Raw genomic sequence first — 12,559 nt, forward strand, 5'->3', positions numbered from 1 at the left:
GTGTATGTGTGTGTGTGTATGTGTGTGTGTTTCCCCAGTGTGAAGTGTTAACTTCTCTGAAAGCCCTACTGAAGCACATTGACTCATCTCAGCTCACACGAGACCTGGACGGCACTTTCCCCTACGACCATAACCACTACATACAGTTCAGACAGGTACACACACACACACACACACACACACACACACACACACACACTGTGTGCACCTGCTAAACATGTATCTGTTGTGTAGAAAATGGAGCAGTTTTGCAGCAGCTGTAGCGCCGCCATCTCGTCTCTGCAGAGGTCAATAGACGTCCTGAACAGCAGCAGCAGCCTGGACACTGTCAAGGTCAGATGGATGATAAGTCACACATTTAGAAAGAAAAGAAACTCAGCATAAGTGTCTTAGTGCACATTAATATTTACTTAGGATTAAATAAAGGGCATACATTTTTTTATATTTAAGATTGCATCTTAATCTTGTCTATCTTGTGTGTGTGTGTATGTGTGTGTGTGTGTGTGTGTGTGTGTGCATGCAGGACGTATCAGAGACGATCAGCCAGCAAAGGAACCTGATGAAGTGTGTGTTAGAGGACTCGCAGCTAAACCGCCTCAGGCTGGAGGGAGGAACGTTCCTCGCACGTGTCAGGAAAGAGGAGACAAATGAAACCGAGAGCTACAGGTACCACACATACACACTCATCAAGCTCAATCACACACACACACACACACACACAATATATATTACACACATGCATACATGCTACAGCTCATATACACTCATACACTCCTACACTCATACACACTCAAATACACACTGCCTCCCTTAAACTCATACACACACACACATTATACCTCATCCACTCACACACACAAAATATATTTTACACACACTCATACATACTACATCTCATATACACACTCATATACTCACACACACACACACTCAAATACACACTGCCTCCCTTACAAGCTCATATAAACTCATACACACACATTACACCTCTCTTATTCACACACACAAAATATATCTTACACACTCATACATTCTACAGCTCATATACACACATACACACTCATCAAGCTCCATCACCCACACACACACACACACATAATATATCTTACACACACTCATACATACTATATCTCATATACACACTCATACACTGAAACACACTCAAATACACACTGCCTCCCTTACACACTCCTGTAAACTCATACACACACACAAACACATACATTACACCTCATCCACTTACACACACTCATACATATTACATCACAATTACACACTGATACACACACACACATTCAAATACACACTGCCTTTCTTACACACTCACACACACACATTACACCTCATCCACTCACACACACACAATATATCTTACACACACTAATACATATTACATCTGATATACACTCATACATTCTGACTCCCTTACACACTCATATAAGCTCATACACACTCACAAACTCATACACACACATAATATATCTTCCACACACTCATACATACTACATTTCATACACTCACACACACTCAGATACTCATACACGCTCATATAAACTCATACACACTCACAAACACAGAGACACACATTAAATGTCATCCACTCACACACACATAATATATCTTACTCACACTCATACATACTACATCTCATATACACACTCATACACTCACACACACACACTCAGATACACACTGTATCCCTTACACACTCACACACACATATTTATTTAAAATCTGTATGATGTTTGTTTCAATTCTCCCGCTTGTACATTAACACAGGGACGCAGTGGACGCAGCATACACACTCTACAATCAGCTGGACGAGGAGGTTCATAAACTTGTCATCCTGTCCAACAAATCTCTTCATGAGCTGGAGAACCTTCTAGAGCTGCGCACTTTTCAGGAGGAGACCGAGCGGGTGAGACGGCCAGGTTAAAGACATAATAAACATCATTTCAGTCCTTTAACATCGCGGATTTGTGAGCGACGCTCTACCGAGAAGTAATGTAGAGATAAAGGCAGAAATATAGAGGGAGGGATAAAAACAGTCATGAAACGTAAAACAGGAAGGCGATCCAATCTTTGTGCTCAGCACGCAGCACCTGGGATCAGTTCTCTGGCCCTCTCCCAGGATTGTAACAGCTTTCACACTTCTCCAGGGTAAAAAAAATCTTCACTCACAGCTGGTTTTTTCTGTACATATTTCTAGATATTTAAATTCCCTCTGAAGTTTAACACTATTTTCATTTCATCTATTTCTGCATGAAACCCACCCTGTGATATTCTGACTGAAATATTTTCCAGCTTGTTCCAGTTCCCTGAAGGTTATTTTGACTTGTCAGATGTGATATCCTCCACGAGAGGGAATAATTTGTAGAGCACTAGAAGTGTAAAAAGAAAAAAGGCAGTGAGAGAGATGTGTGTGTTTGTGTTATACTATTTGCTATTTATTATACTATATATTTGCAGGTCCACTTGTCACTTTATAGCTGTTGTAAAATTACTAATGATACTAACAGAAATATGTGTTGTGATGTGTTTGAACAGATTAGCCGCTGGTTCAGTTTGGAAGCAGAGACACACTTGGCTCCTCTGGACTCTCTCAGTTTTACCCTCAGTTCCCTGCAGGAAATGAGACGGCGCCTGGAGCAGTTCACAGAGGAGGCAGCAGTAAGTGATCGTCTCATTGGTTTTATCAGCAGGATGGAGAGATGCAGAGTGATGCAGCTAGTTTGTAGAGATCTTCTCTTTAACGTCAGCATCACTATGTGCACAGCTCCAGCAGAAGCAGGCCGCCGCTTTGACACAGGACCCCAGACGTCTGTCCGCTTCCACGTTACTGGAGCTCAAGCAGCACATGAGCTCCGTCCTCCAGCAAGCACACACACGCCGGACCGAGCTGGACATCCTGATCAACCTTTACGAGTTCTATGACTCGGTAAACACACACTTACAACCTGTGGATACATTCAAACTAGACATTTCATTATCTAAATATACACGGATCAGGTATAACATTATGACCACTGAGAGGTGCCGTGAATAAGACTGATGATCTCCTCATCATGGCACCTGTTAGTGGGTGGGATATATTAGGCAGCAAGTGAACATTTTGTCCTCAAAGTTGATGTTAGAAGCAGGAAAAATGGACAAGTGTAAGGATTTGAGCATTGAGTTTGACGAAGGGCCAAATTGTGATGGCTAGACCACTTTAATTTCTGAAGAAGTTAATGCTGGTTCTGATAGAAAGGAGTCAGAATACACAGTGCAGGACGGGTCAGCAAAAGGGGAACCAACACAATATTAGGCAGGTGGTCATAATGTTATGCCTTGTCAGTGTATACAATTATTCACTGCGTGACAAAATGTTTTAGCATCCAGCCACCACCATTCTGAGTTCATTGGTCACATTTGTCACAGACAATTACGTTCTTTTCTACTCCTAGAGAGAAATGTAGATCTATTGAGGAAATGTTTAGGTTTTTGGCTGGTAATAGGACCTGACTGAAATCATGTTGTCCTCTGGCAGGCTCAGCAGTGGATGACACACTGCGAGGACTATTTCCAGAGCCTGAACATGGACGAGAACATCACAAGCTTCTCTCCTGAGGTTCTGCAGACGTTGCAGGACTACCACAAAGAGGCCACCAAGTTCTCTCTGGAGAACTTCAGCTCTTTAAATGACACAGTGGCCACGCTGGACAGCCCACGGCAACTCCAGCACTGGAATCACATCTGGATGAAGTGCCAGGAGACCCGGAAACATCTAGAGGAGGTGTTAGAGAGAGCAGAAGTAGTTCAAGAGGACCCTGTGTCTGACTCTTCTCTAACCGCTGATCTGACCTCTGACCTTTCAGAAACCAGGGAAATACCTGCAATCTGTGCGGACTTGCAGTGTGCAGAGAGCAGAAGTTCTCTTCCCGAGATTAAACACACCTTTGATTTTGAGGACGAGAAACCTCACTCGGCAGGTCCCTTCTCTAAAAATGACTCGACTTTCAAGTCTTTTCTCTTCCCTTCCGAGAGAGGTAAACTCTCTCCATCGCCGTTGGATGACACAGACAGCGACTGCACCATCGACTCATCGTATTCCTGTCACTCAGAGCCCGTAGCGAGGCACCGCAGGCCTCCACTGAAGAAAATGATGAAGAAGACGGTGAGTTCTGAGCTCTCGGGACACCACGGCTACTTGGGGGTCTACATCAGAGGACTGGAGCTTAGCAACAGCATATGCGGGGAGAAGAAACCACAGAGGCCGCACGTGAAGAGTCCCGTGCTGGCACGGACCAGGAGCCTCCCATCACCTTCCATAAGTCAGGGACGACAGGGAGACAGTGAGACCAAGAGACAGAGCAGGTGGGAAACACACCCTCGCACATACTCTGGATTAAATTATGGATGAAATAATTGAATTCTTATTCTTTATTCCATGCAGTAAAATCCAGCACATCATGGATGAGATGATCTCCACAGAGAGGGAGTACGTGCGTTCCCTCTCCTACATCATGGAGCACTATTTCCCAGAGCTGGAAAGGCCAGACCTGCCGCAGGACCTCAGAGGAAAGCGCAGCATCATCTTCGGAAACCTGGAGAAGCTGTGTGACTTTCACAACCAGTACTTCTTGAAGGATCTGGAGCAATGCACTCATTCTCCACTTTCAGTCAGCGCCTGCTTCCTGAGACACGTGAGTCTATGTTACAAAACATCCGCCATCACAAAGCAGTTTCTTCTTTCGGAATATTTCAAATACAACAGGCATCACAGGAATGTGTAGGTGTGCTGGTATGATGGTATTAGGAAGGCCATTAAGAATAAATAAGAAGATTAAAAAAAGAATAATTAAGAAAGAATAAACGTGTGTGTGTGTGTGTTTATGACTTACAGGAGGACCAGTTTGGAATGTACGCTCTGTACAGTAAAAACAAACCCCGCTCTGACGCCCTGCTCACCAGCCATGGCAATGCTTTCTTCAAGGTGAGACACACCCGTCTGAGGCGTTACGTAAAACATCTCAGGTTCACAATAAAGGTAGTGTGACGGACATCTGCACATTCCTAAAATCTCCACCCCCATTCCTTCTGCTCTTTAATGCTTTTTCTCAAAAACACAAATTAACCTGAATTACCATATTGAAGCTTGCTAATGAAAAGGAAAGCTTATTACAAAACAAACAGAGGGAGTGTGACCTCATACTGACCTCTATAACAGGTCATCTTAATTATTACAGATATTATTAATACATCTTAATACATGTGTGTGTGTAACCTTTTCCTCTGTCTACATTTTAACTGAAACATCTCCTGTATACACATATCCCATGGAAGTAAAGTCTTATGAGAGCTAAGCACAGTGAACGATTAAACCTACAGCTGAGATGAGAACTGGTGATAATCGCTGCTTATTGGGCCTCGAAATGAAAGATCATCAGAAACGTCGCTGTTTCCATTTCTCATTTAACCTTATGGTCCAGATCTCAGAGTATTCAAAGCTCATGGTTACAGACTTGTAATAAACACAGGACAGAACCATGACAGAGACTTTAGTGGATTTAGTTCATTTAAATAAGAATTGTTTAGGTATATTATCACTGAGATGGACAGAGCTGTGTGTATTTATATAAAGAGTTAAAAAGGCTGTTGCTCATTTGAAATGTGTTTTTTGTTGTTGTGACCCGTGTTTCATCGCCTCTGGCAGAACGGTGTCTCTGTCTTACAAAGCCAGCAGGTCACAGGTCACGTACAGTCAAGTTCGCCTTTAAGCATATATATCTGTCTTAAGCAGCAGTGACATCAGACTTGTCTTTGCACGTTCTTCATGTATTTTCCCATTGAAGAATTGTTTTCGGTTTTTATTTCACCCTGTTTGGTCGCCGCACAGCTTTATTTTAGTAGATTATCCAATTGTTAGAAATTATTTTTAAAAGTCTTCAAATCATTTTCTTCCCACAGAATAAACAGATGGAGCTGGAAGACAAGATGGACCTGGCGTCCTACCTGCTGAAGCCCATCCAGAGGATGAGTAAATATGCCCTGCTGCTAAAGGATCTGATAAAAGAGTGCGGTCAATCACAGGAGCAGGAGCTCGCCGACCTCAAGACAGCCGAGGAGATGGTCAAGTTCCAGCTACGCCATGGCAACGACCTGCTCGCCATGGACGCCATCAGAGGATGTGATGTAAGAAGCACGATATAAAACCTGCCTCCATGATTTAGAGATCCGGACACGTTTAGTGATGATTGTCGGTCCGGTTTATAGGTGAATTTGAAAGAACAGGGCCAGCTGAGGTGTCAGGATGAGTTCATAGTGTGGTGCGGACGCAGGAAGTACCTCCGGCACGTCTTCCTGTTCGAGGACCTTATCCTGTTTAGCAAAACCAAAAAGATCGAAGGGGGATACGACATCTACATCTACAAACAGTCTTTTAAGGTGAAGGGTTTAAACATCTCAGTCATTTCAGAAGCATCTTATTGGTGAAGTATGTGAGTTAACATCACTACTGTTCCCCACAGACTGCAGAGATCGGGATGACGGAGAACGTGGGCGACAGTGGCCTCCGGTTCGAGATCTGGTTCCGGCGAAGGAAGTCCCAGGACACGTTCATCCTGCAGGCCAGCTCAGCCGAGAGCAAGGCAGCCTGGACCTCCATCATCGGGAAGATCCTGTGGAGACAAGCGCTCAGGAACAGAGGTCAGCTAACTCCACATTCACACTAGCTGCTTGTGGGCGTGGCCTGTCCAGTATTTTGTTTGTATAGATTTTATTTTTTTAAATTGCTATTTAGCATGCAGATGTAAATCACTTGAGACTGTTTGGTGAGTAGTTTAGCATTGTTTTATTTATAAACAAGGACAGTCACAGAGATAAAAATAAAAAAATCACAGCACTATCACATCCTTTCTCAGCACTAAGTTTGGTGTGACTCAGTTTTAGTGTACAGTAACTTCACAACTCCTACTGGACAAGTGTCTTCATTCTGTCTGTGTAAGAGACTATGCCCTCTGGTGGCCAGGCACAGTATCTAACCTGTACTCATATACAGGGATCGGATCACACGGGCCAGCCTTCACTCCCCACGTGCATCACTGAGCCTCAACCGCCTATGACCCTGTCTCCGGTTCACCACTGTTCCTTCCTTGGACCATTTTTTAGATACTGACCACTGCAGACTGGGAACAGTTTTGGAGATGCTCTGATCCAGTGGTCTAGCCATCACAATTTGGCCCTTCATCAAACTCGCTCAAATCCTTACGCTTGTCCATTTTTCCTGCTTCTAACATCAACTTTGAGGACAAAATGTTGACTTGCTGCCTAATATATCCCACCCACTAACAGGTGCCATGATGAGGAGATACTCAGTCTTATTCACTTCACCTCTCAGTGGTCATAATGTTATGCCTGATCAGTGTATCTTAACCTCTCAGATACCATATAGTTTATTCCTGGTATTTCTTCTCTCTGTCTCTCTCTCTCTCTCTCTCTCTCTCTCTCATACACACACACACACACACACACAAATAAGCATCTTTTCTGCTCAACAGAGTTGCGGATGCAGGAGATGGTCTCTATGGGAATCGGCAACAAGCCATTTATGGACATCAAACCGAGCGACGCAGCCATTAGTGACCGAGCGGTGGATTACATCATGAAAGGCACAGGTACATCCACTTCTCATCTTACTCTTCCTCATATCTCTCTCTCTCTCCCTCCATTTCTCTCTCTCTCTCTCTCTCTATCTCTCTCCTTCCCTCCCTCTTTCTGTCTCTCTCACTCTCCCTCCTCCTGTCTCTCTCTTCCTCCCTCTCTTTCCCTTCCTTCCTCTCTCTCCCTTCCTCCCTCTTTCTCTCTCTCTCTCTCTCTCTCTCTCTCTTTATCTCTCTTCTTCCCTCCCTCTTTCTGTCTCTCTCACTCTCCCTCCCTCTGTCTCTCTCTTCCTCCCTCTCTCTCCCTTCCTCCCTCTCTCTCCCTTCCTCCCTCTTTCTCTCTCTCGCTCTCTCTCTCTCGATTCTTTGTCTGACTCTTTTTCTGTTTCTTTTTTTGTGTCACTCTCCAGTCCTTCTTCTCTTTCTCTGTTGTATAGGCTACTCTCGTTTTTTCATCATTCTCTGTCTTTCTTTGTAGCTAGCTCTCTCTCTCTCTCTCTCTCTCTCTCTCTCTCGTCATTTGTCCTTCTCTATTTTATCACTCCCGCTCTTACTATTTCTTTCTCTTTGTTCCTCTTTATCTTTCCCCTTTTCCACATCTACTCATTTTGTTTTCCACCACTTCTCTCTCTCTCTCTCTCTCTCTCTCTTCTCTTTTCCCTTATGCCCCCGGACTGTGTGACACTCTGTAATTACAGCTCTGATCTCTCGCTCTGTTTAAGATGGGGATGCCCTCTGCGGGTTGAAGATAACTCTGCTGTCTTTCAGCACCTCCTTTTCAAACACTGCTAAAAAGATCTCTCATGCCTGGACCTGACTTTGTGTGTGTGTGTGTGTGTGTGTGTGTTTGCAGAGTCACGCACTCGTTCCACCATCTCTGCCTCCTCCTATGATCACTCCAGTCCGTTCAAGAGGCCACATTCCACCATCTCCAACAGCAGCTCCTCCTCGTCCAGCAGCCACTCCTCATCCTCCTTCCTGAGCTCCCTCAACTTGCCGCTTTTTAGCTCTGCCCTCCACCCTCCCTTTGCCCACTGGCACTACGACTGCATCGAGGAGGATGAGCTGGAGCATGACGCCGCCACACAGCCCTCCATGAGTGAGTCTCACATGTAACGGTTTTCACAAACTCCATCTGCGGCTCAACAAGTGCCCAGTACACCAGTTTGTCACTGAAGCATGTCAGATCACTAACCACAGGGCAGTGCTTTCAGGGGGTTTAGTACCAAAAAAAAGCACAGAACTTTAGAAATGTTCATCTATGGTCACGTTATTGCTCTTTGTGTCACTGACCAGTGGGGATTATGTGAAATGGACCTGCAAATCGCTGCTCACTGACTATATTTATAATTAATATCATTAGAAGAAAAAGAAGCCATATTCCCTACACCTGCAGGAGTGCAAACCACTACTAGGCAAAGGGGCAGTGTGTGTGTGTGTGTGAGTGAGTGAGTGAGGGTGTGCTTGTGTGGTTACAGCAGAAGAGGAAATGTAACAGGAAACACCCCCTACACCAGTGGCTGTGCTTTGTCTCTAAATAAACCATGACACTCTTTTGAAGGATTGAGGAGTGTGTGTGCACGTGTGTGTGTGTGTGCTCAAACCTATGCATACATTTGTATGTGTTTCTGTGTGTGTGTCTGTGTGTGTGTGTGTGTGTGTGTATGCGCTCACACGAATACATATGTGTGTGTGTCTGTGTGTGTGCTCACATCCGTGCATACATGTGTGTGTCTGTGTGTATGAGTCTGTGTGTGAATGTGTGTGTGAGTCTGTGTGTCTGTGTGTTTGTGTGTACTCACACCTACGCATACTTGTGTGTGTGTGTGTGTTTGTGGGTGTGCTCACACGTATGCATACATGTGTGTGTATGTGTACAAGGCTGCCAGAAGCGGGGGGGGGGGGGTGGGTTAAACTAATGCAAAGTGAGAGAACAGTGAAAAGAGGCACTGAGAGGTTTTTACCAGAGCCACAACAATGTGGAAGGAGAGGTGTCACGCTATACCATACACACTACACTGCAGTGTCTCTCACACACACACACACACACACACTTCTGATTCCAAGGCATTATGAAGGACATTATTAAAATCCCTCACAGAATGACCGAGTTTGTCTGAAATGGTGTTACATTATTTCATCACATCTTTACAGTTGTTTCTATAGCAACAGTGCTCCACCACATGAAGAGATTAAAAAATGTGATTTATACGGCTGTAATGCAATTTATTTAACGCTGACAGTAGTCTCCAGTGTCTGCCGTGACTTTTATGTTGTATAAGGGGAATAAAACACTTCAGGGAGATGATGTTTACAGAAAAATAATCACCACAGCAACAGTAATGCCGCTTCTTCATGCTATTGCATCTCTGATTATTTTACACACACCATTACACACACAATGGTTTATTCTTTAATGTGTGTTTAATTTTTAAACGTGTGTGTGTGTGTGTGCAGTCACAGAGGGCTCCGAGTCGTCCTCTCACAGCTGCTCGAGTGATGGCGTGAACAGCGTGAGCAGCGTGAGCGCTCTGTCCGTTCCCTGTCACTCGTCCCTCATCATGGACTCCTTCAGCAGCGAGTCGTCCTTCCTCTGTTCCTCCTCCGTCTCCTCATCTCCCTCACACCGCTTCCACAAAGAGCACAACGACACCAACAGCTTCATCACAGCGGTGAGGTCACACACACTTACGATGTTCTCACACCACTGTGAAGTTCATTCCTCTAGCTTAACCCAAAGCCGCAGGGTTTTTATATAGAAACGCGTCACAAACCCGCACTGGCTGATGGTAGAGTGTGTGTGTCTGTGTGTGTTTGACCAAAAAAGGAAAAGCTCAGACGCTCGCTTTCAGCTTCATAGCATGAATGCACAGAAGTCAGAAACGATATCATGTATAAACACACTCAGTCTTTCACCTGGAGAAAAGACGCACAACATCCTCAAATGCAGAGAAACACAGGGTGTAGTTTGTGTGTGTATCCAAGTATGTTTGAGGGTGTGCGTGTGTGTGCACACGTGTGTGTGGGAAAGCATGTTTGAGGATTTTATATTGTGTGTGCGTGCAAGCATGTTTGAGCATGTATGTGTGTGTGTGTGTGTATGTGTGTGTGTGTGTGTGTGTGTGTGTGTGAAAGCATCTTTGAGGATTTCATAGTGTGTGTATCCAAGTATGTTTGAGCATGTATGTGTGTGTGTATGTGTGTGTGTGTGTGTGTGTGTGTGTATGAAAGCATCTTTGAGGATTTCATAGTGTGTGTGTATCCAAGTATGTTTGAGGGTGTGCGTGTGTGTGCACACGTGTGCGTGCAAGCATGTTTGAGGATGTGTGTGTGTGTGTATGAAAGCATGTTTGAGGACATATGTGTGTGTGTGTGTATGTTTGAAAGCATGTTTGAGGATTTCATAGTGTGTGTGTATCCAAGTATGTTTGAGGGTGTGCGTGTGCGTGCAAGCGTTTGAGGATATGTGTGTGTGTGTGTGTGTGTGTGTGTGGTTAAACTCTTCCACATCACATTTACCTGGTGTGTGTTGCTCTGTCTTGCCAGAACACTCCGTGTCGTGCCGTGTGTTTCGGCATCAGCACGTTGGTGTGAAACATTTATAGATCAGTAAGTAACCCGAGACATGAAGCTCGTAAAGCTCCACACTTCACTGTCACAGTGAAGCTCCACCCCCTTTTTCAATCATGGCTGTGTTTATCAGAGCTCCAGCTGCATGAGTGCTGATCAAGACTCGGCTAATCAGGACCCTAATCAATGCTGTGGTTCTGATACACCTGGGGCTTGCGCATGTGCCTGTGTGTGTGTGTGTGTGTGTGTGTGTGTGGTTTACAGCGTGTGTGTGTGTGCAGGTGTTTACAGGATGATGCGGTGGCATGGTGCTTGTGTGGGTCACTTTCTGTGCTCATGTTTTATTCTTTCTTGTGTGTGTGTGTGTGTATGAGTGTAAGTGAGTTTGTGTGTGTATTTCCATAGCGATTATGATGAATAAATGATTATATGTAAGCAGAAGTAATGCAAATCGTTTTATTCTTCACTGTTTACAAGATCCTTTACAACACAAACAACAATAAAATGAATAAAAGATAAATATTCCACATTAACAGAACAGAGCTGCACAGATTCAAGCGTGTAAAGCTTTTCTATCTTTTTTTTTCCTTCCTAAGCTGTGACATCACTTCCCACAATCCGATCCACACTACGGTCCGATCCACGTGTCGGTCCGATCCACACGGCAGGGCGGGAGCGAGGCGGCGTGTATCGGTTATATACACTGAACTCTGCTGTATATACTCATTATTTCTAATTCTAGATGCATTGTCACGCACTGCTTAAAGCCGTCACGCTGCCGGTACGCTACGGACTCCACATCCGGCACATCAATGAACTCACGTTTCTCCTCAAGAAGCACAATGTGTTCTTGTTTGTTTGTTTGTTTGTTTGTTGTTGTTGTTGTTTGTAAGCATGTTCTGTACAGAAATGTTTCCTCGTTAGCGTGTTCATTTTTTAGAGCCAGCACTACTAATAAAATAATTTCCCAACTTTCTGTCTGTGTTTTTTTACATTTTCTAAACCGATTAAATACAATGAGGCCGTTCTTTTTTCTCTCCATGTTTTAAATTAGTCTGTAGCCAAGTGAGGCTCTAAAAAGCCATGAGAAAAGACATCACTCGCTACATCAGGCTGACTTCATCACTCACACTTCTGTATTTCTGACACACCCACGAAGGCGCACCACACAACTGCAAGCGCAGAAAGAACACGGTTGCAGCAAAGAAAATAGAAAAGCAGAAGTTTTAAAACATTTACGGTTAAACTCCAGGAGTGATTCATGCCCTTAAAATATAACTAAAAATACACAAGTTTTTATATATTACATGAATTCTGATAAATGCATATGTTAATGGAATTAGTAAGTA

General features: G+C 44.2%; 1 protein-coding gene across 5 annotated transcripts in view; it reads left to right on the forward strand.

The window, feature by feature from the left end:
* Positions 1 to 12,186, forward strand: part of zgc:158766 (uncharacterized protein LOC100009641 homolog) — a 49,926-nt gene extending 37,740 nt beyond the window's left edge. For 3 of the 5 annotated variants that reach the window (XM_058377064.1, XM_058377066.1, XM_058377068.1), the window contains 17 exons: positions 39 to 155; positions 235 to 333; positions 524 to 666; positions 1,780 to 1,918; positions 2,548 to 2,670; positions 2,777 to 2,938; positions 3,530 to 4,356; positions 4,436 to 4,685; positions 4,886 to 4,975; positions 5,950 to 6,174; positions 6,256 to 6,426; positions 6,510 to 6,687; positions 7,539 to 7,655; positions 8,494 to 8,739; positions 10,098 to 10,312; positions 11,187 to 11,249; positions 11,807 to 12,186. In XM_058377064.1, the coding sequence (XP_058233047.1) occupies positions 39 to 155; positions 235 to 333; positions 524 to 666; positions 1,780 to 1,918; positions 2,548 to 2,670; positions 2,777 to 2,938; positions 3,530 to 4,356; positions 4,436 to 4,685; positions 4,886 to 4,975; positions 5,950 to 6,174; positions 6,256 to 6,426; positions 6,510 to 6,687; positions 7,539 to 7,655; positions 8,494 to 8,739; positions 10,098 to 10,312; positions 11,187 to 11,234 (3,150 nt within the window). In that variant the 3' untranslated portion in view covers positions 11,235 to 11,249; positions 11,807 to 12,186. Of the gene's footprint in view, positions 1 to 38; positions 156 to 234; positions 334 to 523; positions 667 to 1,779; positions 1,919 to 2,547; positions 2,671 to 2,776; positions 2,939 to 3,529; positions 4,357 to 4,435; positions 4,686 to 4,885; positions 5,030 to 5,949; positions 6,175 to 6,255; positions 6,427 to 6,509; positions 6,688 to 7,538; positions 7,656 to 8,493; positions 8,740 to 10,097; positions 10,313 to 11,186; positions 11,250 to 11,806 lie in introns of all 5 variants that reach the window. The other 2 variants (XM_058377065.1, XM_058377067.1) reach the window with 1 other exon arrangement.
* The last annotated feature ends 373 nt before the right edge of the window (positions 12,187 to 12,559 follow it).

This window comes from Hemibagrus wyckioides, linkage group LG23 (genome assembly GCF_019097595.1).
Source record: "Hemibagrus wyckioides isolate EC202008001 linkage group LG23, SWU_Hwy_1.0, whole genome shotgun sequence".
NCBI lineage: Eukaryota > Metazoa > Chordata > Actinopteri > Siluriformes > Bagridae > Hemibagrus > Hemibagrus wyckioides.